The 20,846-nt window shown below is 34.6% G+C and overlaps 1 protein-coding gene across 6 annotated transcripts in view; it reads right to left on the bottom strand.

Moving 5' to 3' along the window:
• Positions 1 to 1,435: 1,435 nt before the first annotated feature.
• Positions 1,436 to 20,846, bottom strand: part of col7a1l (collagen type VII alpha 1-like) — a 79,694-nt gene continuing 60,283 nt past the window's right edge. The window contains exons 43-81 of one of the 6 annotated variants that reach the window (XM_087248139.1): positions 20,410 to 20,445; positions 19,397 to 19,432; positions 19,288 to 19,320; positions 18,780 to 18,851; positions 18,626 to 18,685; positions 16,793 to 16,828; positions 16,624 to 16,704; positions 16,387 to 16,422; positions 16,131 to 16,175; positions 15,974 to 16,045; positions 15,801 to 15,836; positions 15,613 to 15,642; positions 14,432 to 14,473; positions 14,279 to 14,341; positions 14,160 to 14,198; positions 12,799 to 12,858; positions 12,408 to 12,440; positions 11,742 to 11,807; positions 11,616 to 11,660; positions 11,108 to 11,143; positions 11,000 to 11,026; positions 10,837 to 10,905; positions 10,696 to 10,758; positions 10,568 to 10,585; positions 10,451 to 10,486; positions 10,337 to 10,375; positions 10,212 to 10,247; positions 8,255 to 8,389; positions 8,035 to 8,136; positions 7,752 to 7,934; positions 6,592 to 6,699; positions 6,190 to 6,234; positions 5,581 to 5,655; positions 5,128 to 5,187; positions 4,809 to 4,853; positions 4,664 to 4,714; positions 2,581 to 2,634; positions 2,452 to 2,508; positions 1,436 to 1,968 (exon numbers count right to left, since the gene is read on the bottom strand). In XM_087248139.1, the coding sequence (XP_087104265.1) occupies positions 1,957 to 1,968; positions 2,452 to 2,508; positions 2,581 to 2,634; positions 4,664 to 4,714; positions 4,809 to 4,853; positions 5,128 to 5,187; positions 5,581 to 5,655; positions 6,190 to 6,234; positions 6,592 to 6,699; positions 7,752 to 7,934; positions 8,035 to 8,136; positions 8,255 to 8,389; positions 10,212 to 10,247; positions 10,337 to 10,375; positions 10,451 to 10,486; positions 10,568 to 10,585; positions 10,696 to 10,758; positions 10,837 to 10,905; positions 11,000 to 11,026; positions 11,108 to 11,143; positions 11,616 to 11,660; positions 11,742 to 11,807; positions 12,408 to 12,440; positions 12,799 to 12,858; positions 14,160 to 14,198; positions 14,279 to 14,341; positions 14,432 to 14,473; positions 15,613 to 15,642; positions 15,801 to 15,836; positions 15,974 to 16,045; positions 16,131 to 16,175; positions 16,387 to 16,422; positions 16,624 to 16,704; positions 16,793 to 16,828; positions 18,626 to 18,685; positions 18,780 to 18,851; positions 19,288 to 19,320; positions 19,397 to 19,432; positions 20,410 to 20,445 (2,172 nt within the window). In that variant the 3' untranslated portion in view covers positions 1,436 to 1,956. Of the gene's footprint in view, positions 1,969 to 2,451; positions 2,509 to 2,580; positions 2,635 to 4,663; positions 4,715 to 4,808; positions 4,854 to 5,127; positions 5,188 to 5,580; positions 5,656 to 6,189; positions 6,235 to 6,591; positions 6,700 to 7,751; positions 7,935 to 8,034; positions 8,137 to 8,254; positions 8,390 to 10,211; positions 10,248 to 10,336; positions 10,376 to 10,450; positions 10,487 to 10,567; positions 10,586 to 10,691; positions 10,759 to 10,836; positions 10,906 to 10,999; positions 11,027 to 11,107; positions 11,144 to 11,615; positions 11,661 to 11,741; positions 11,808 to 12,407; positions 12,441 to 12,798; positions 12,859 to 14,159; positions 14,199 to 14,278; positions 14,342 to 14,431; positions 14,474 to 15,612; positions 15,643 to 15,800; positions 15,837 to 15,973; positions 16,046 to 16,130; positions 16,176 to 16,386; positions 16,423 to 16,623; positions 16,705 to 16,792; positions 16,829 to 18,625; positions 18,686 to 18,779; positions 18,852 to 19,287; positions 19,321 to 19,396; positions 19,433 to 20,409; positions 20,446 to 20,846 lie in introns of all 6 variants that reach the window. The other 5 variants (XR_015482994.1, XR_015482995.1, XM_087248141.1 and 2 more) reach the window with 5 other exon arrangements.

Genomic DNA, 20,846 nt, shown 5'->3' with positions numbered 1-20,846 from the left:
TGTTTTTACATTTTATCGAGCTGTATCTTAAAATAGAATGATGCATCTTCAGACATACTTTGCCAGGTCTAGTCACAGATAATAATCATTTTAACCATTTAACTGATATTAATCAGTTAAAAACGCATTCTTTCGGTTAACGGTTAAACAGTTATTATGAGCATCTCTAGTTTCATGCTGACAATAACATACGCATGTAGATTTACTCCACTACTTTACTTCCCACCTACCAAACCAAATAAGTAAACAACTGGAATTGCTATGCTATTCTACAATTTGAACATCACATTATAATATTTCTCCTTCTCCACTACCTGTTTATATTTTGCCCTACATTTATTACGTTATTGGTCATGTTTTCTCTTGCATTAAGTGTGGTTTATAAGGTGGACTATATTTTTCTGTTGCTTTAATTTAATTTGTTTCAATGATCTATTGTTTCATTAATCTAGCTATACGTGTGGTTTATAAGGTGGATTATATATATTTTTGTTACTTTATTTAATTTAATTTGTTTCAATAATCAATTGTTTGGTAACACTTTATTTTGATGGTCCATTTGAGTTTTAGTAGACTGTCTGCGTAATATCTTTTGATACAGCTCCTTCAACAGACATTTACTGACTATAAGAAACTTTGCAAGTACATGTCAACTTACACTAACCCCAACCTAACAGTCTACTTATAATCTAATAAGAATTAGTTGGAATGTAGTTGCAATGTAACTTAAATTCAACAAACGGACCATTAAAATAAAGTGTGACCGATTGTTTTAATAATCTAGCATTACGTGTGGTTTATAAAGTAGATTATATATTTTTGGTACTTTATTTTATTTGTTTTAATCATGAAAAAAAGCAGCAATTTCTCCTTATCTGTCTAGCTTGATTGTGACACTTACGCTGTAAAAAGTGATGACTTGACTGTTTTAGTTGCTTATTGAGTCAACAAACTATGTGCATGCACTGTATTGCCTTACATTTTTAGATGAATAAAATGAACTTTTCTTTTTCAGCTCAACTTACGTCAGTTAAACAGACTGAAAATATTAAGTTAAACTTTGTATAACTTAAAAACTGTTGTTGAAACCCGGGTAACTTATTTAAATAAGGTAAAGCAACATAAAATATTTTATCTTTACATTTACATTTTACAGTGTAGTTATAAAAGTTAAGCCAATGAGTTTACTGATTTTATTTTAAGTAAAATCAACTTGTTGCTTTTAATGCAATGGGTGTACTCACTTTGTTTTAGGGTAAAGTAACTGATCACTTTTTACAGTGTACAAATAATCAAAGCAGCTAAAACAAATAAAATAAATCTATAAATCTGGCCAATTTCTGATATCAATATATCACACATTCCTATTAAAATATGTAACAAAGCAAAGTTTTTCACGAAACACACACAACACACAATAAAGACTCAGAAACAGTTTAAGATTTAGGAAGAGCACATTTACTGACAGACATGCACAGACAGATTAAATATGAAAGAAATGCCAGTGAACTTCACCAGTGAAAACAGGTCTCACATTGTGTAAAAGTAAATATGCAGACAAAATACAATCTCTTTTAGATCTTATTAATAAATATGGAGCTGATTACCAAACTGATATTGCATGAGCTGTCAGGACAATAAAAACAAAACCTATTTAAACAATTCAGAATAATGCCTTGTGTTTGTCATGTGAATAATATATACGATTTAGCTTCTGGTTGTACCGTAAATGTAAAGGCAGCACATTACAGACACATTTGGTGGTTTCTTCTCAATCTATCAAAGGCACTTGCAGCATACTGAACGCTAGTCGTGGTGGAGGCAGCATGGACGAATGACATCATCATTGTGCGACGGGAAAGGAGGCTCTCCCAAAGTAATGCCGGCCAGTCAGATCCTCCCCCTCTCTTTTACCCTTCACAGTTTCTACACACTTGAATGTCTCTCTTACAGAGTTTAGGGGAGCTCCTGTGTTAAGAAAATACATATATTAAAGAAAACCTGAAGCGGAGGGACGATGAAGCGCGTTTAATGGTTTGTTTTGCATTGCGAGTGCACAAACCAGACTTGAAAATCAGGTGCAGTGCATGCTGGGATGCCAGTGTGTTACTGTATGATCATATTTCTTTTTTTTATTTTTGAAATTGACATTCATTTTACATAAAATATTGTTTGCACTGGTGAAATTCACTGACGAAATAAAGGGGATTCATTTCTCATGCAACAAAAAAATAATGCATGCACGTTAAATGACTCAAATAAATTACTTCGCTAGTTGCAATTGGACAAAACGGCCAACAGACATGCTAATAGAAAGATTTAGAAAGCTCTGTTAGGTTCGTGCTTCAAGCAAAATAGCATATGAATGATTTAGAGAACGTCAGCGCATGAGGTTTTGAACATAACAAACAGGATAGAAGATAGAAAGCAAAATGACAGACAGGTTTTTACCTCCTCTCCAGTTTGTGTTTCATTTAGCTTCAATAATAACGTGGTTTCCGGTGGCTTCTGTAAAACACACAAAATAACTTCAGTATTTTGTTTAATACTGTCAGAATGATTGTCATGTGTGTGACGTACCTGCACTGTGATGCTTGATAATACCCGAGGACTCTCTGTTGTTGTGTGAGCCGTCTGAAACAAATTGAGAGGACAATTTTTAGGCATTTTGCAGGTTTCAACTATTTTAAGTGAACTTAAAGGGGACCTATTTTACCCTTTTTCAAGATTTAAGATAATCTTCTGTGTCTCCGGAATGAGTCTATAAAGTTTCAGCTCAAAATACCCATCAGGTTGTTTATTATACCTTTATGAATATTGGAGATTTCAGGTCTGAGCACATTGTAGCTGTTTTTGTGCCCTGTGCCTTTAATGCAAATGAGGTAGCTCTCCCTGCCCACCATTCCCACATGCCTGTCAGAGTGCGTCTCCATAGCTGCGTCCCAATTTGTATACTATCCATCTTAAATAGTAATCAAAAACAGAATATGTCCCAAACCACCAAAAGTGTATGCCAAAGGTTCCCGGATGGTTTACTATTTCCGATTAAAACTCGAAGTGTAGAAAAGTCCTTACTCTAACCACTGTTATTACCCACTATACATTACACTTTGGACGTGAATTTGTTTAGAACTACAAGCTCGGGTAAAAAGTGTAAACAAACTAAAAACATGGCGGACGCGTGAGACCAACCGTTAAGCAGAGAGGCTTTGGTAGTTGTTTGAATGACAGTTAATTAAGATCTAGCCACCTGTTACATGTTTAAACCGCGTTTTCCGTGTTATATTTCATCTGCAACAACAATTACATCAAGATATGTTCGGACATTAACTTCTGAACGCATAATTACTCAAACACCTGAGAAGATTTCTCTGCATGAAAGACTCGAGAATGGCAGATTATTCTGCTGCTGCTTTCACCGGTAAGGTAGGAAATTAAATATGAAAGAAATGTGGATGATATGTTGAGATGATCGACAAGGAACGAAAACAACATAATGATCTGTTAATGAGGAAGTATGTCCCAAAGCTTGCATACTCTTCTGTTACACACTTAAAAGTATATACTTTTCCTTTACAAAAAAAGTACATAATTTTAGGGCGTAGTACAAGTGTGTAAATTAGGACGCAGCATCTCTCTTGCTGCGTCAGATAAACAGCACAGTGACATACGTGAGGGAAGTAAATCTCACATAACGTTTGTGAGAAATACTACCGTAAGAACTTACCCAATGATTATTTGATGTATTTGCTGTGGAATAAAATTCAAGCCTTTCTGCAATGATGAGTCACACAATGTCATTACCGAGTTCACGCACACAGCGCTTGCGTTTAAATACGCTCTGTTTTTGCACGACAAATGTGACAGGATACACTATATGGACATCCTTTATGTTAATGTACAAAATAAACCTGATTTAACATCCACAAAGCAGGATTAAATTGTCTTCTTTTAGAATTGTACTGACACTATGCAGCTGTGGTGATGAATTACATCGATTTTACTGCATTTTTTACAAACATGCACTGTTTTAAACACGTTTTAAACCTGTAAAACTCATTACTGATCACATTTGATGATGATTGATGATCGCAGAGTGTTAAACTGATCTTTTAATCCCAGTTGCTTTGCATATGTCCTGTTTTGTGGATGTGATTACACGCTTTATTACAAAGACATGTTAATATGCGGCTGTCAATCAATTGGGCAGGGAAAACCGCACTACGTCACATTGCAGTGAGCTTCAAAATGGTAGGGATTTGTATCCTATTTTAACGTCAGGAAATAAAAAAAAAAAAGAGACTTATTGTGTTTATATGACCCCAATATGACTGTGGACATACTATCCCTACACACAGATCTGTCCAAACAGCTTACAAAAGATGATTTAATCATAGGTGCCCTTTAATATTTTTAGTCAGTTTGATTGATGTGTGTATATATATATATATATATATATATATATATATATATATATATATATATATATATATATATATATATATATATATATATATATATATATATATATATATATATATATACATATACATATATATATATATATATATATACATATACATATATATATATATATATATATATATATATATATACATATATATACACATATAGTGTATATATATGTAGTGTATATTCTCACCAGTGTAACTTCTTCTGGAGACTGTGTAATCTTATACGTTTCTGTCTCACCCTGTGTGATATTTTGACAATTAGACCATTTTTAATCACAACCATATAAAATGATTAGCAATATTAAAAAGAAACCATTCCACACAGACACTTACCTCAATTTCTTCTGTATATAAAGCTGTCGTTGCTAAGTATTTTAGCTGAGGACAAAAACAGAAAAAAATAGCTCATTGATCATATTGTGTTGATGAAGCTGTCTGCTTTATTTTCTTTATTGTGGGCGTTTCGTAACTCTCCAAAGTTTCTTTCTATTTTCATATTCTCAATTTTTCAGCAAATTTGACATCAAAATGTGATCATTTTATTAACCATAACCATTTACCTTTTTAAAAATCAAATCCACCATTTTTGTGTGTGTTTATACAGCAAATATCACAAAAACCTCCCAGTTTTGTGCAAAAATGGCTAACTCACCTGTTCCCCTCCACCATCTTCCTCCTGAGAGGGAAAAGGCTCTTTTGTGGGCAGCTCGTCCTGACACAATACAAAACATGCGGGAAAAAAAAATCATGAAAAAAAGTGTTTTGATTGAAGACTTAATTTAAGAAAGCAAGCAATGGGAGATTAGGAGAATAATTACTCGATGTTAATTAGAAATGTTGTGATTACTGTTTCTTATTAAGGCTGGGAGTATTATATTAACATGTAGTCATTTTGTGTGATGTGAATAGTGTTATTGGATTTTAGAGTGTGGGTGTGAGTGAGGGAAATATCAGGTGATTAGCGTAGGTTGTATAGTTAGCATGTTAACGCTAAGAGAAGCATCATTGGGCGGATGTATTGTGTGATATCTTTTAAGATTATAATGATTCACAATACAAGGTGACAAGATGTCTTTCATTAGCAAGATCAAAAGGTACAAAATACCTCATATTCAAGACTGTATTCCTCATCGTCATATGATGCTTCCTGAAGCTCCTCTTCCATGTTGTCTTGACCCTCCTGTAATTTACAGTATGAAAATATGATTTCTGTCTTACAATAATTGATATTGATCAAACAGACAGTACATGATGAGCTAAAAAGATTTATTTTATACATATATTTTGACATATTTAAAAAAAAAAGATATAATAATGCAATAATCACAGAACATGTTATGCATTACAGTGTTAGTTACTGAACTTTATAAGGAATTTATGAAACTATAATTAATTAAAAATTAAAATATATTTTAATAACTCCACAATGACACTTTAAATGTTTTTTAGCAGCAGTGTTTGTTAAATTAGTTATGCATTATGATTATGTACATTTAAAGTTTGATTTTTGTTCATTGTTATTTTAGGATTTATGCCATTTCAAAGAAATATTTAGACATATTTAGAAAAGTAGCTCAATTAGATCAGAATATTCAAGCAATCACAAAAATAAAGGTTAATTTAACAGTCATAAAGAGCATTATTTAGTCAAAGTTAAGCTTGCTCGGGTGTGAATGATGTGTGAATGTCAGGTTAGAAGTGATGAAACATTTACCAAACGTTTCCTTTGCCGTTTTTGACGTCCTTTATTTCCTTTGCCCTGGTTGAGAGTTTAGCAGTTGAGAAGCATCATAATTTATGAGACGGCTTTAAATAACAATCATCAGAAATATTTAGAGACATTTAATAAGATAGTGGCAATCCTATTTAACTGTAATGTTATGTTATTATTATGTCTGATTAGGATGTCATTATTACCTGCCAGATTGAATACTTTCAACAGCACAAAGTTATTTGTTTAAAAGCCAAATCCAGTTTATGGCAAGTTTTATATTTTTTATTAATTGTTAATTCACAGTAAGAATAACATATAACTGAGACTTACTATACATATATATATACATCTATCTATAGTAATGTTTAATCAAGCAACTTTTTAGTTTCTGTATCACTTTACCTTTCCCTTCTCTCTGCCTTTCTTCTTCTCTCCAGATGTTTTCTTCCCTGTGTCCTCATGGCTGTGGAAAGCTGTCTCCATACTTACCTCAACCTTTCCAGAACCCAGCTGTCAAAAAACAAACAAACAAACAAACAAACAAACAAACAAACAAACAAACAAACAAACAAACAAACAAACAAAAAAGCCATTAAGACCTGCTTTAAAATGAGCCAGAAGTTTAAGTATTATTCAACTAAATCTTATAATAAGACAATCCAAATCAAAATAAACTCAGTCGTAAATACAAAATTAATGTTTTCTGATTGCTTTAAAATAATAACTGCTTAAGTGCTGAGGTGCAAGTTTGGCATTTTTAAATAGATGAACTTCATTTGTATGCATATAAATACACTCTAAAAAGTTTCACTTAAACATTAAATAAAAAAACAATGATCAAAAATGAAAATTGTATTTTAATGTACTCATTAAGACTGTGGTTATTGGTGGTTCATATAATGCAAGTCAATGGCTTCCAGGACTCCAAAAAACACATATACACAGGCAAAACTAAATTAATACCTATGGCATACCCGTCAACCCTCTCGTCTTTGCCAGGATTCTCCCGTATTCCGGAATTCTATCCCACTATCATCCCGTAAAGGTATTTTCCCATATTTCTCCCTTATTTGTAATCTTTCTATGAAGGGTGGCAATAAACATTAAAGAGTGGATCCTCCCTATTCGCAACCTATACCGCCGAACCACCAGGGGGCGCCCATTGCTCTTAAATTTGAATTTGTTCTGTGCTTTTATTTTATTTAGGCATGAAAACACTGAAATAAATATAAAAGCAGTGGGTATCCCTTATTTTCACATTCCAATGTTGACAGGAATGACATGTGGCTCCTGACAACACTCTGTCCTGAGTGTATTTCTTCCAATGACTAATTGTTTCACTACATAAGACATCAATGTATCATCAGGCACCACATGTATTACTTTCCTTTTGACTATATATGCTTTTATTTAACTCTCAACGTATCGATAACTGCTGACCAACATGGTACTGTATGATGGTTTAAGCTTGAAAAGCTCTCTAATGTTCTACTAACAAAAGTGTTTCATAATGGATGACTATCTTTGGTTACTAACTCTATAAATACCACTAGTAATCCTACCCTTTCAGAGGAGCTGTTGATTTGGAGAAACTTTAAAGATGTAACATCACTGAAGTTGGTTTCTACTAGTTTCTTTTCTTCTACATCTACCAGCATGTCCTTGGTTTTACTCAGATCATCATTTTTGCGAACAGTAGAGATAGTCCAAACAGTAGGAAGCACTTCTGGTTCACCCACAGTCTCCTTAAGACAATACAAACATTCTATCAGTACAAAATGTGTCAAATATATTTAAGAAAAAAGTATTTAAGTGATGTTATGTTTAATGTTAATGTTTGCTTACAGGACTGGGTTCAGGCATCTGTCCTTCTTCAAGATCAGACTCTTCTTCAATCAAGTCTGTATCAGGTAATGGCTCTTGCGGGTGACTGTACTTTACTGAGCTCTGTGGGTTAGAGGTTTTATCGTTCAGAAAGGCTAACGGTAAGTGCACTCTGACTACTAATCAGAATGTCACTATGATCCTTCTCATAGATAGTTTAGTAAATTCAGGAGGAACTCACGGTGTATTCAGTGATGATGTTGGAGTCAGGATCTCTTCTGTCTCCTTTCACTCTTCTGCTGGTGCTGATCTCGTGAAGAAGCTCCTCCATTCCATCCTGAAGCAGCCTGTCAATCAAAGCCTTCAGCAGAGAGAGCTGGAAAGAGTGATTCATATTTTATTGTAGTGTAATGTCAATGCATTTCAAAATTGTATGGCTTGACAAAGGGAAAATTGATTTATGGATGGCTTAAAAACCAGTGAGAAAGGTCACAGTTTGTATATACCTTGGCAGACTACTGATCATTTAAACTGCATGATTCAACTCAACTCAATTTATTTCTACATCACTTTCAACGTACCACAATGGGTACCAAAGTGCTGTACATGAAAACACACAATACATGCAAGCACACAAGGAACCAAAATACATAAACCCACAACACATGATGAAAAGCTAAAGATTTTTCAATGACCTTTGAAATGACTCCAAAGTAGGAGATGTTCTTAAGAAGAGTGGAAGATCGTTCCAGTCTTTGAGCTGCTACTGAAAAAGCTCTATCACAGGGGTGTCCAAACTCGGTCATGGAGGTGCGCTGTCCTGCAGATTTTAGCTCCAACTTGCCTCAAAACTCCTGCACCGATGTTTCTTGAAAGCCTAGTACAAGCTTGATTAGCAAGACCAGGTGTGTCTGATTGGGACTGGAACTAAACTTTGCAGGACACCGGCACTCCAGGGCTGAGCTTGAGCACCCCTGCTCAACATTTCAAGTGGAACTGTCAAACAGAGTGGATTCTTAGAGTGAAGAGATCTCACAGGTTGACGTACATTATATTTATTAGCTCAGAAAATATAGTAGTTAAGTATATAATTAACTCACATATAATTCACTGTTTGTTGTTGAGTAGGTTTAATTTTTTTAATATAGGATAAGAATTGTTATAGAAAAGTAATTTGAAAGGGTTTGTGCTGTTGAATGTAATAGATGCAGCCTTCAGCAAAAATAGCAGCTTTATTTTATATAACTAATTGAATAATAAACCCTGTTTTTGCTTTTAGGGTAAAATATTACTGTTAAAGTTTTCTATATTCATTTCAATAAAGTAAATAAATAATAATTATATTATTAAAGCATGAGTAAAACTTACAAAGGAAAAAATGAAGTTTTCTGTTTCATCATACTATTAATAATAAAAAAAAAAAGCTGAAACAACTATTCTTGTTTTTTTGGGACACAACTTAATTGTTTTTTATGTTCAACCCACTTAAATGGGTAAAAACAAATAAGGTAACTCAATTCCTGCATGTTCTCACAACACAAATCAATTGTGTAGAACCCAGTATTGTTTTTGCTGGTGTAGGAGTCAATTATGTAAACAATTAATATTCTGATATCAGCAAAAAGATTTAATGTAATATAATATTTATGTAAATAAAACCATTTCGGGCGAGGCAGTGGCGCAGTAGGTAGTGCTGTCGCCTCACAGCAAGAAGGTCGCTGGTTCGAACCTCGGCTCAGTTGGCGTTTCTGTATAGAGTTTGCATGTTCTCCCTGCCTTCGCGTGGTTTTCCTCTGGGTGCTCCTGTTTTCCCCACAGTCCAATGACATGCGGTACAGGTGAATTGGGTAGGCTAAATTGTCTGTAGTGTATGGGTGTGTGTGTGAATGTGTGTGTGGATGTTTCCCAGAGCTGGAAGGGCATCCGCTGCATAAAAACTTGCTGGATAAGTTGCCGGTTCATTCCACTGTGGCGACCCCGGATTAATAAAGGGACTAAGCCAACAAGAAAATGAATGAATGAATGAATGAATGAATAAAACCATTTCATTCCCGTCTTTCCGTTGTTTCACAGCTCCACACTTCTTCCTTTATATTGTACTTTCGAAAAACTTTAAAATTAATCCTGTGTTCCAGAAAAATCGAACTTCATGCCTGCAGGGTTAAAGGCGAGCTGTTTAAAATATACACCACACTTACTTTAATGCCATACGAATCGAACAAGCCTTCAATGTCCTGAAATAGAGCACAGCAATGTTTAAACCACCTAAGACCAGTTTTATAATCAAGTAAATAATATAAAGGCATTGAGTAACCATGAAGACCTTCATTTCAACCGCTCTCCCAGGTGCGCCAGCATCCCCCTGTTAAATAATACAGTTTGAACTATCATTCCTTCTGCAACATGTGAAGGCAATCAATGCTGAAAGATTTGATACCTTTTCTCCTTTCAAACCCATCTCTCCTTTCTCTCCCTGCCAAGCAAATAGGAAGACTTAAATATATCACCTCAGACTTTTCATTTATCCAATAAACTTCTGCCAATTCAACTTTACCTTCATCCCAGGAGGGCCCTATAAAGACAGAAGCGTGCATGTAACTAAAAAGTCTTTGCATCCAAATGCCTCAAAAGTGTAAGGTTACATTGACTGTGTTCAAAATGCTATCAATGTTCCACACTCACTGTCGCGCCAGGAGGTCCCATCGGTAAGGGAAATGCCTTTTTCATGTCCTCAATCGACATGCCCTTAGAGCAAACACACATTTAGCAGCAGTTGCGGTTGTAAATAGTAGTTCGTCTAAGCTGAAACTGGTAAACTTTTACCTCCTGTAGGACAATAGGAGGACCTGGCAATCCTGGAGATCCTTGCTCTCCTTTTTGACCTTCATTTCCCTAAAATAGTGAAAATAATGAATAAAATGGATATAAATAAACATTCAAGGAAAGAAATGTTGCATTATTACATAGATAATTTGTATTATCTTACATTTGCACCAGGTTCACCTTTTACACCCTATGAATTAAAAGAAGAAATGATGTTGTTTAAATACATTTAAATTGAAATTTAATTGTTTATTTGAGTCTGTTGTCCCACCTTTTCTCCTTCATCACCCTTTGGTCCTCGTTCTCCCTGAGGAAAAATGTGTTTTTATAAAAAAAAATAGGTCAAATGTAAAAATACAATAAGATTTAGTTAACCAAAAAACTAAGGTAGTAATCATTTACTCCTTTACATACAGTAGTCAACATTTGAAGTGGATCAAAACCTTTCAATAAAGTTGTCTTTTCAACAACACCTATTTTTGTCTTAGGATAATTTTAAAAAGCATTTTTGATGCACTTCAAATGTTGATTACTGTATATTTCTTATTTTGAACAACACAAAAGATGACATTGAAGAACATTGGAAACGAAAAAGTTTATGGAAATCATTGACATCCATTGTGGGGTTTTTTCTAATATGGAAGTCGATGGCTAATGTCAACTGGTCATCTTCATTTTTAAATCAACAGAAAACATAAACCCATACAGGCTTAAAACAAGTAGAGGGTCTGTAAATGATTAGTAAGTCATTTTTGGATGAACAACTGCTTTAAACCTACATCTTTTCCAGAAACTCCACGCTTCCCATCAACACCAGGTTTACCCTACAAGAAAAGAAATTAAATTAGAGGCTTGATTATAGAGATGTAATGTTTTATAACTGCTGTAAATGTTTGTATACTTACAGGTGTCCCAGGTAAACCAGGCATACCAGTAATCCCAGCACGTCCGTGATCTCCTTTCTCTCCTTTCTTATTAATTAAACAAACACACACACAAGATGATGAATTCCGTGTTTTACTGTATGAGACATCGCATAGACATATTTTTAATATAATATAATAATTTAATATATTTTTAATGTACAAACAGAATATATTATCACCAAACCCATTTAAATTGTCATCATTTAATTTGATTTATAAGCTGCTAAACTTGCTCTCCTTATAGGAACTCAATCCCACAGTCACAAACATCTGAGGGATTACTATCCTTGTTCAGACATTATTACCCACAACATACTGTGGGAAATACCTGAACACACACATACACACACAAAACACGTAAAAAGGACATCATTGACTTCAACTACTCTAATTATGATAATAATCTATCCTTCAGAAGAAAAAAAATAACCTTTATGAAAGTGCATATAAATGATAGATTTTAAACATTTTAGCTAGAAATCTTCATTTTAACTGACATTAAGCAAAATGGTGTCACACAGTATTACTCATCAGCAGTCATTTTGGAGCACTTTAATACTGTACACCCTGCAATTCAGTTAATGCCTTTGAAATTTCAGATATGAATCATGTAACCACAAAATAAGTTTTATTGGGCCTACTTACTGATCCTGGTTCACCTTTCTGTCCGGCTTCACCCTGTTCACACAACCACAGTTATCAATAAACTTATATAAATTATTAATACAATACATATGAAGAAAGCCATCAACAGTATACATAAAAGCTGTATAAATGAAACAAGGTACGGTCTCACTTTAATTTGATGGTCCATTTCTTGAATTTAAGTTACATTGCAACTGCCTGCCAACTAATTCTCATTAGATTAAAAGTAGACTGTTAGGTTGAGGTTTGTGTTAGTGTACGTTGACATGTACTTTGCACTTATAGTCAGTTAAATGTCTGTTGAAGGAGCAGTATTAACAGATATTAAGCAGACAGTCTACTAATACTCAAACGGACCATCAAAATAAAGTGCTACCGAAAGTACTCAAACCTTAGATCCAGGGATTCCTGGCAGACCATCCAGACCGTCTTTCCCTGTACTTGATCCAAACTAAAAGAGAAAGAATACAGAGCTAGCCAAGTCATGTTATAGACATTAATACTAATAATTATGCTACTAATAAAAAAAACAACAACAACAACAGACTTTCTATTAAAAAAAGACAAAAGGGAATTATATTTCTGTGTCCAAAGATGTCTCATTCCATACCATATATTAGATGAACATTACTGCTCTATTAAGGCAAAGTGCCCTTAAAATGCCTTTAAAGCTTTTATTTTTTTACACCAGTCATAAACATATTAGGAAAAATCAGGATAAATCAGGATAAAAGTCTCCTTATCAGAACTTAATACAATTTTGACCCAATGTGTAATCACTGCACATTGCCTTTGGTGGGCAGAATAGTATGCAAGTATGTGAGTTGAGTAGTATTAGTAGTAGTAGTAGTAGTCAAATTCAAAGTATTCTTAAAAGAATCTTTCAGTGAGATTCTGAAATGTGCATATAATGGATTTTTTACTATCCCATAAGGCCACAGAAGAGGACTATGTCTTAATTTATATCATTAATTTATTTTTAAAATATTTCCCAAGTTATGTTTAACAGAGCAAGCAAATTTTCACAGTAATTAAAATCCGATAATATTTTTTTTTTTCTGGAGAAAGTCTTTTGTTTTATTTCGGCTAGAATAAAAGTAGGTTTTAATTTAAAAAAAAAACTATTTTATAGGTCAATATTATTAGCCCCTTTATGCCATATTTTTTACAGTCTAGAAAACAAACCACTGTTATACAGTAACTTGCCGAATTACCCTAACCTGCCTAGTTAACCTATTTAACCTAATTAAGCCTTTAAAATGTCACTTTAAACTGTATAGAAGTGTCTTGAAAAATATCTAGTCAAATATTATTTACTGTCATCATGGCAAAGAAATCAGTTATTAGAAATTAGTCAATAAAACTATTATGTTAGGAAAAGTGTTGAATAAATCTAAACAGAAATTTAAGAAAAAAAAGAGGGCTAATAATTCAGGGGGGCTAATAATTCTGACTTTAACTGTATATAGAGTGCATACTTTGCATTGGTATAAAAAGTAGTACTATCAGAAATTATATGATGAATTAGTCATGTCAACATGTGTTTTTAGTTCATTGTAACTTGTTAAACTAAGTTGATCAGGTTCTTAACTTAATTTTATAAGTTACAAAAGCTATTTTAAGCCGGTTTACCAATATAAGTTCAATAGACTCTTAAGGTTAATTTGATTCAGCTTGAAAATATAAGCCAACCAGTATTTTTTTTACAGTGTAGTATACATTATGCAGTTTAGGATGCGGCTTATAGCTCACCAGTGAATTTCCTGGAGGTCCTGGTTTACCTTCAGGACCCTAATAGAGAATAAATCCAACATTTAGACATATTGCTCTGTTTTAATTAGTTTGTTCATTGGATGGGAGGCTTTACTTACAGGTGGTCCAGGACGTCCTGTCTCCCCCGGTGGTCCAGGGAGCCCAGATTCACCAGGTTCACCCTTTCAAGCACATCAAAAACACATTCACAAATAACTGAAGGTCACTAAAGGTGTTGTTGTGTATCAGTCAGTTTAGGTGTCTTACTGTACCTTAATGGCCCTGGTGAGAACGGTGTTGTCTGATGTGGTAAACTAGGAAAGCAGAATTAACAACAAAAATTAAAGCGACCCTACAATGCTATTTTAAGGGGTTTTATTTTCTTTTAATACACATTGGATTTCTAATAATGCACATAGCATTAAGTTTTTTTAATCTAAGTGAAGTTTTTAAACAAATTTCGAGAGGAGCACATGATATAATTGACTGCAGCTGGCCATCTATCTACACTCATTAGTTAGCCAATCAGATCTATCCTAACTCACTATAAGTATTACTCCCTTATCTTCGTTTTCCAAAGAAACCCCCCATCCACCCCCTTTCTCCTCCTTTTCTTCTTTACAAAAAAGGGGAGCTCTCGAGAACCACCTGATCTCGTACTCCCCTCACATATTCTATGGACCTGGCGGGAGCCCTGGGCTCAACTATCTCCGAGCTCAGGGTTCTCTCCTGGGACAGCATGCCAAACCTGTTTACAGTTGTCAAGCAATATCTAAGTGTGAACTCTTGAAACATCTTTTCAAGAGCATAATTGGCTGTTATTGGTAAGAATACCCAGTCTGTAGAAACTGATTGAGTTTTAAAGCACTTTTAAACACACTGGTAAATAGTTGTCCTTTTTACCTCAACATCTTTCGACATGAATTGAAGTGCAAGCAAAGACAAATTGCTTTTGCACCACCGAAAACTAAATCGGCCTAGCATGCCAACAACACTAATCAAACTTATTCATGTCTTAGCTAGAGCACTACATTAAACAAGTATGCAAAGTATTACAAACCTACAAGGTCATCATTGACAACTCATTTCAGATGGTTTGGAATGAATATTTCTGTAGTCAAAAAAGCTATTATTCGTAAACTTCACTAATCTACTAACTACTAATCTTTAAAACACAGCAGGTCTTTAAGAATTCCAAACAGCTATTTCACACACTGCATGAAAGACAATATGAAAAAAAGTTAAACAGGTGCACTTTAACAAGGACAACCAATAAACAATCAAACAAATGATGAAAAAGTAACATAGCAGTGCCTCTAAGAAACCAATAGAGCTGCATAGGATTGACAGATTTCGTCATGTGTAACAAACTAAACAACTGGAAATGGCATTTACATTCATTTATGTAAAATATGTTGATTGTAACACCCAGTAAGGGTGGTTAAAAACTCACTTGAGTAACTCCCGGTGGTCCCGGCAATCCCTGCAGGGATTAAAACATTAATACAGTGACTCTTCAATTGATCAGCAGAGAGCTCCAGAGGGAAAACAACTGAGATGTTATGCTATCTTTAATGTGAAGTATTGAAGTGTAGTATAAAAAATGAAATAATTTCTGGGTTTTTAAATAGCAGCCCATACCGGCTCGCCTTTCAATCCTTTGTGTCCCTCCGGACCCTGAAAAACATGAGCATTCATTATCAAAAGATATTGACTGATCTGCTGTTCATAATTCAGCATCTCTCTAGAAGTGCTGTAAAGGGGAATTTCATCAAATATGCTTTACACAATGTTAAATAAAGGATGCTGCCTACTGGTAAGCCTAATTTCCCAGGCTCGCCTTTGTCTCCAGGGTCACCAGGTCGTCCTGGAAGACCGAGGGGTCCCTGATAGTGGAGATGAGAAAAAAAGTGTGTTTTAGACTTTATGCTTTTAGATGCAATAGAATATTTCCATTTTTGCTTGAAATACCTTAACACCCCTATCTCCAGGCTCTCCTCGAGAACCAGGTTCTCCCTGTAACAATAAAAAATTAAATAATAATTAAGCATTTTAATTCACCGTAGGATCGAAGGCTATTTGCATTGTAAAAGTAAAACATAAAAATAAACAATTTATATCAAACATAAATAAAATCAGCTTTGGTTTGGAGAAAATAAAATACATGTTGCTCATTATAAAAACAATAGAAGTCAATAGAGGATGCCCACTATGATAGAAATCTCACCCTTGATCCTGTGTCCCCTTTTAGGCCTGGCACACCCTTAAAATAAGCAAATGAAATTATTTAAATATGAATGAAGCATAATTAAAAAGCAAATCATAGATAATTGATGACAAAATAACGCTTTTATTTCTAATATCTTTGATACAAATGATGCAAAAGACACACACTCACTCACATAGACACACTGACACTCTTAAACTTTTGGTATCAGTCACTCTGGGCTCTCCATTTACTTACATCTTTACCTCTTAGTCCTGGAGAACCTGAGGTGCCTGGTAAACCGATCTCTCCTTTGTCTCCTTTGGACCCATCATTGCCCTGGAAAAAAAGTCAGTGTTTCTGTGACATACGTTTCATAAAATGTTTGTTAATATGTAAGAGTTATATTAAATAAAAGAAAACTTACTTTAGGCCCTGGTTTTCCTGATAGTCCAACATTGCCCTGAACATTTAAAAAAAAGAAAAAGAAAAAAAAAAGAGACAAAATTGATGTGTTTTTGCATTTAATTTTGTTTTCAAAGCCTTGGTGAGGATCAGAGAGATTAATTGTGTGTTCACACCTTGCAAATTCGGTTCAGCTGAAACAAACTAAGACTTGATTGATAAGTTAACACTGCCATCAGAGCCTCACATTACACCAAACAAGTGGATTAAAACAGCTGAAAATTGTGTTTCAGCCCACTTCTAAATGTACTTGAATATTGTGACTGCAACAGGTCATGAAATACACTTCCAAAGAGGACAGAATAACCAAGCAATTCTATTTGTTTTCTCATCATAGAACCTAAATTGCCCATAGTAGTTCAGCACAGATGTATTAAATGCAACCCTCCTTTAAGCAGACCTTCTGGTTCTGTTCTGACTCCTGAATCCATTTTATGAGCTCTCAGTTGATAAAAAATACCATTATATGTACACATACATACAACATTCATACCGCATGCATACCACATTAAATTCAAAATTCTCCTCCTAGCATTTAGATCCTTAAATAACCTAGCACCCTCCTATCTCTGCAACATGCTTGTCCCCTACACCCCAACTCACTCTTTACGTTCTGCTGACTCTGGCCTTCTCGCTGTCCCTCCGTACCGCCTCTCTTCAATGGGGGGCAGATCATTTAGTGTTGTTGCACCCAAACTCTGGAACTCTCTACCACGCTCACTCCGCTCTGCTAATAATATCTCTGAATTAAAATCCTTACTTAAGACTCACTTATTTTCTGAATGCTTCGCTTCTGATCTGCCAAACTGACTACTTTAACTGACTACTCTATCTGATCCACTAACACTCTACTCATATGTCTCTTAGGTCTTGTTTGTGTAATTCCAGTTTGTTATATTTGACTTCATGTATGTTTGTTCATCTTTTTGTTGCATTCCTTGTAAAGTGTCCTTGAGCTCTGGAAAGGTGCTATATAAATAAAAATTATTATTGTTTTTATTATTAACATTGGTTTGGATGTTTATTTATTTATATTATCTTCAGGTTTAGTCTTTAAAAAATTACAGCTTAAATGCCAGGAGTAAATGTGTTATTTAGTTTTTGTGGTGCAGACCAAAAGAACGAGAACTGACCCAGCAAACAATTTAGTGTATATATAGACATCTAATAGACATCTAAACATAGACAGCTTGGCTAAAACAAGGCTTTTTTTTTAGTTTTCAAAAGATGTCTAATAGATGTCTAATGGACGTCTAATAGACATCTAAATGAAGACAGCTTGGCTAAAACAAGACCTCACTTGGGATGTCAGTGAAAATCTAATAGACATCCAAGAATAGCCCAAAACTAAACTAGTCATCAAATAGACAGATTAGACAGACTTTATATGTGTAGTCATTTATTTCTATTTATTTGATGACTAGTCTAGTTTTGGCCTATTTTTAGATGTCTATTTTCACTGACGGCCCAAATTTAGCCTTGTTTTAGCCAGGATGACTATGTTTAGACATCTATCAGACATCTTCTAAAAACAAAAAATGCTTGCTGGGAAGCCAAAAGTGTGAACACATTCTAACAAATCTAGAGGATCCCAAACCTTTGAAGAGTAATATATATGAGTTTCATTTCATCCACACCTTATTAAGATGTAAAAACTTAAAACATTGTTGAATACCATCAGAATCAGTAATGTTAGTGTGTGGACATTTTTCTGCATCGTGTTATGTGGTTGCATAACCCAACATAATGCACATTTTCTGTCCGTTTCCAACCTATAAGCCTTATAAATACTCACTCTTTCTCCACTTTCTCCTTTGGGACCAGGCTGACCAGGGATTCCAAATCCCGGATTGCCCTTTAAAAAGCCAGCAGATGTCAAGTCAGAACATGCAGATCAATAAATGCAATTAATTGTACTTCCATGTCTAAAACTCCAAACAAACACCTACCTTTTCACCTTTATCACCTCGATCTCCTTTGATTCCTTGCGGTCCTGGTGGCCCAACTAGCCCGATATCCCCCTTTACACCCAGGAAAAATAGATAATCTCTCTCATATATATATATGATTATGTCCATGTAAAACCAACAAGTAATCAATAACGCAATTGTCCTCAAGCTTAGTCTGAATTACCAACTGAAAACTTTTAATGAAATGCGCCAATCATCAATTTAGCCCTGGAGTGTTTTGGGACCTGGAACAAAGCTCCGTAGTCTATAAAATGATAGACTAGATTTGTGAGAGCACTTATTTTTTATATCGATGCTCATGACACTAATTAACCGTGTTTAAGTTGTCCAAGTGCTGGATGCACTGCTTGTTTTCAATGTAGATGAGGAGAGCCCAATGGGAAAAACTGCCAGACTTCACTCATGCATGTGGGACGTAAAATGCGAAGATGATCTGGCTTTGGTGCAGACAATTAAGACATTTTCTGAAAACGATTCTTGATCTTACCCTGGCACCTTTTTTCCCTGGAGGACCAAGTATCTGTGGAAAATTAGGGGAAATATTAGGAATAGTATACTCTTAAATAAATTCTGGCCTTCTGGGAGATCACTTTTACCCCTTTAGCTGGCTCGCCGGGAGCGCCACGTTGCCCCTGTCAATCAAGCACAGGAATACACATCACACACTGTCTGAAAATACTTGCTTAAGAAGAAACATATCCATTTATTTCAAGTGAAACCTCTACCAAGGTCAAATAATTTGCAGTAGGCATTTTACTAGCAAACACAAGCTGAAGAACCACTTCTATTAATGTTTTTTTAAAACATTAATGATCACTGATTACACATTTGTGATAATATATGCATGAAAAATATGTGATAGTGATATAAAATTAGCAAAAATGAAGGTCTAGGTATCATTTATTGTCTCCTTATAGGAGAAATGTATTATATTACTTCTTGTGCATTTTATAACCATTATATTCATACTCATTTAGTGGCAGAAACAGATAAACGTGGCTGTGTCAAAGTTTTATTATATTAATTCAAGCCTCTATTTCAGCATTTTGGAGATCAAATGACCAATGATTGGCACAAAAAACAAAAAATGTGAATGCATTATAGCCACCTAAACAAATCTCAAACCTTACCAAATGTGTTTAAATGGGAAGCATAACGGTTTTTCTGCAGTTTTGAAATGGCTTTGAGCTCTTTTGTTTTCAAAGTTCTCACTGTAAGCAAGTTTACTACATTGTAAAAGCCATACATAAGCACATAGATATGTGATGCAGACGTTGAAATGTATTTTAAGGGCGATAACATAATGATGTGCAAAATAAGTGAGTTTTTTTATTAATAATGTGGTCTGGAATTACAATTTGCAATAAACAGAATTAAAGTTGTTGGTGTTTTACTTCCTCTGGTGATAATTTCCGCTAAAAACTGCTGCAAGTTCTATACTGTCAGTATATTTTTAGAGTTTTTCCATAAATGTTGGTAGAAGCTGAGCATGATACGCAGTTTTAGGTGTACTAACTTCAGGTATAGTCAAAACAAGTGAGATCCTACATAATTTGAGCAGTGTAGAAGCACTATCTGTGATTTAATGAAGCAAATAGTTTAGATTCACCTCATCGCCCTTTCGTCCAGCAGCTCCAGGGAAGCCCTAAAGTTTCAAAAGAGAAAGTCAGCTTTCCTTCTAATCATGGCAAGAATTATGAAATTAGTATTCAGCAAATACGAATGACCTCAGGTGCTTTGAGAGATGTCAGAAGTCTAGTGCAGGCTCTCTGAGAGCATCTTTAGTGCTGCAGTAGAGCTCCCAACCAAACGTTTTATCATACCATAGTGTTTCTCTGGGAATCGAGGTATAATGAGGAGTCGAATCGTTAGAGAGTTTGCTTGATCTGCTCTCTGAAGGGATTGGTTTACTAATGACTGTTTAAGCTTCTTTTTTTAAGCAGAGATGGACACAAGGTGGCAAGGTTGCAGGTAAATGATATAATAATCTGGTAACTCTTAATGCTTCGCACATGTTATTCTCTTGCCGTCTAATTATTTGATGGA

This window comes from Danio rerio, chromosome 4, assembly GCF_052040795.2.
Source record: "Danio rerio strain M-AB ecotype USA chromosome 4, GRCz13ab, whole genome shotgun sequence".
Lineage (NCBI taxonomy): Eukaryota > Metazoa > Chordata > Actinopteri > Cypriniformes > Danionidae > Danio > Danio rerio.
The sequence above is the reverse complement of the archived record's forward strand: the minus strand, read 5'-3'. Positions and strand labels throughout refer to the sequence as shown.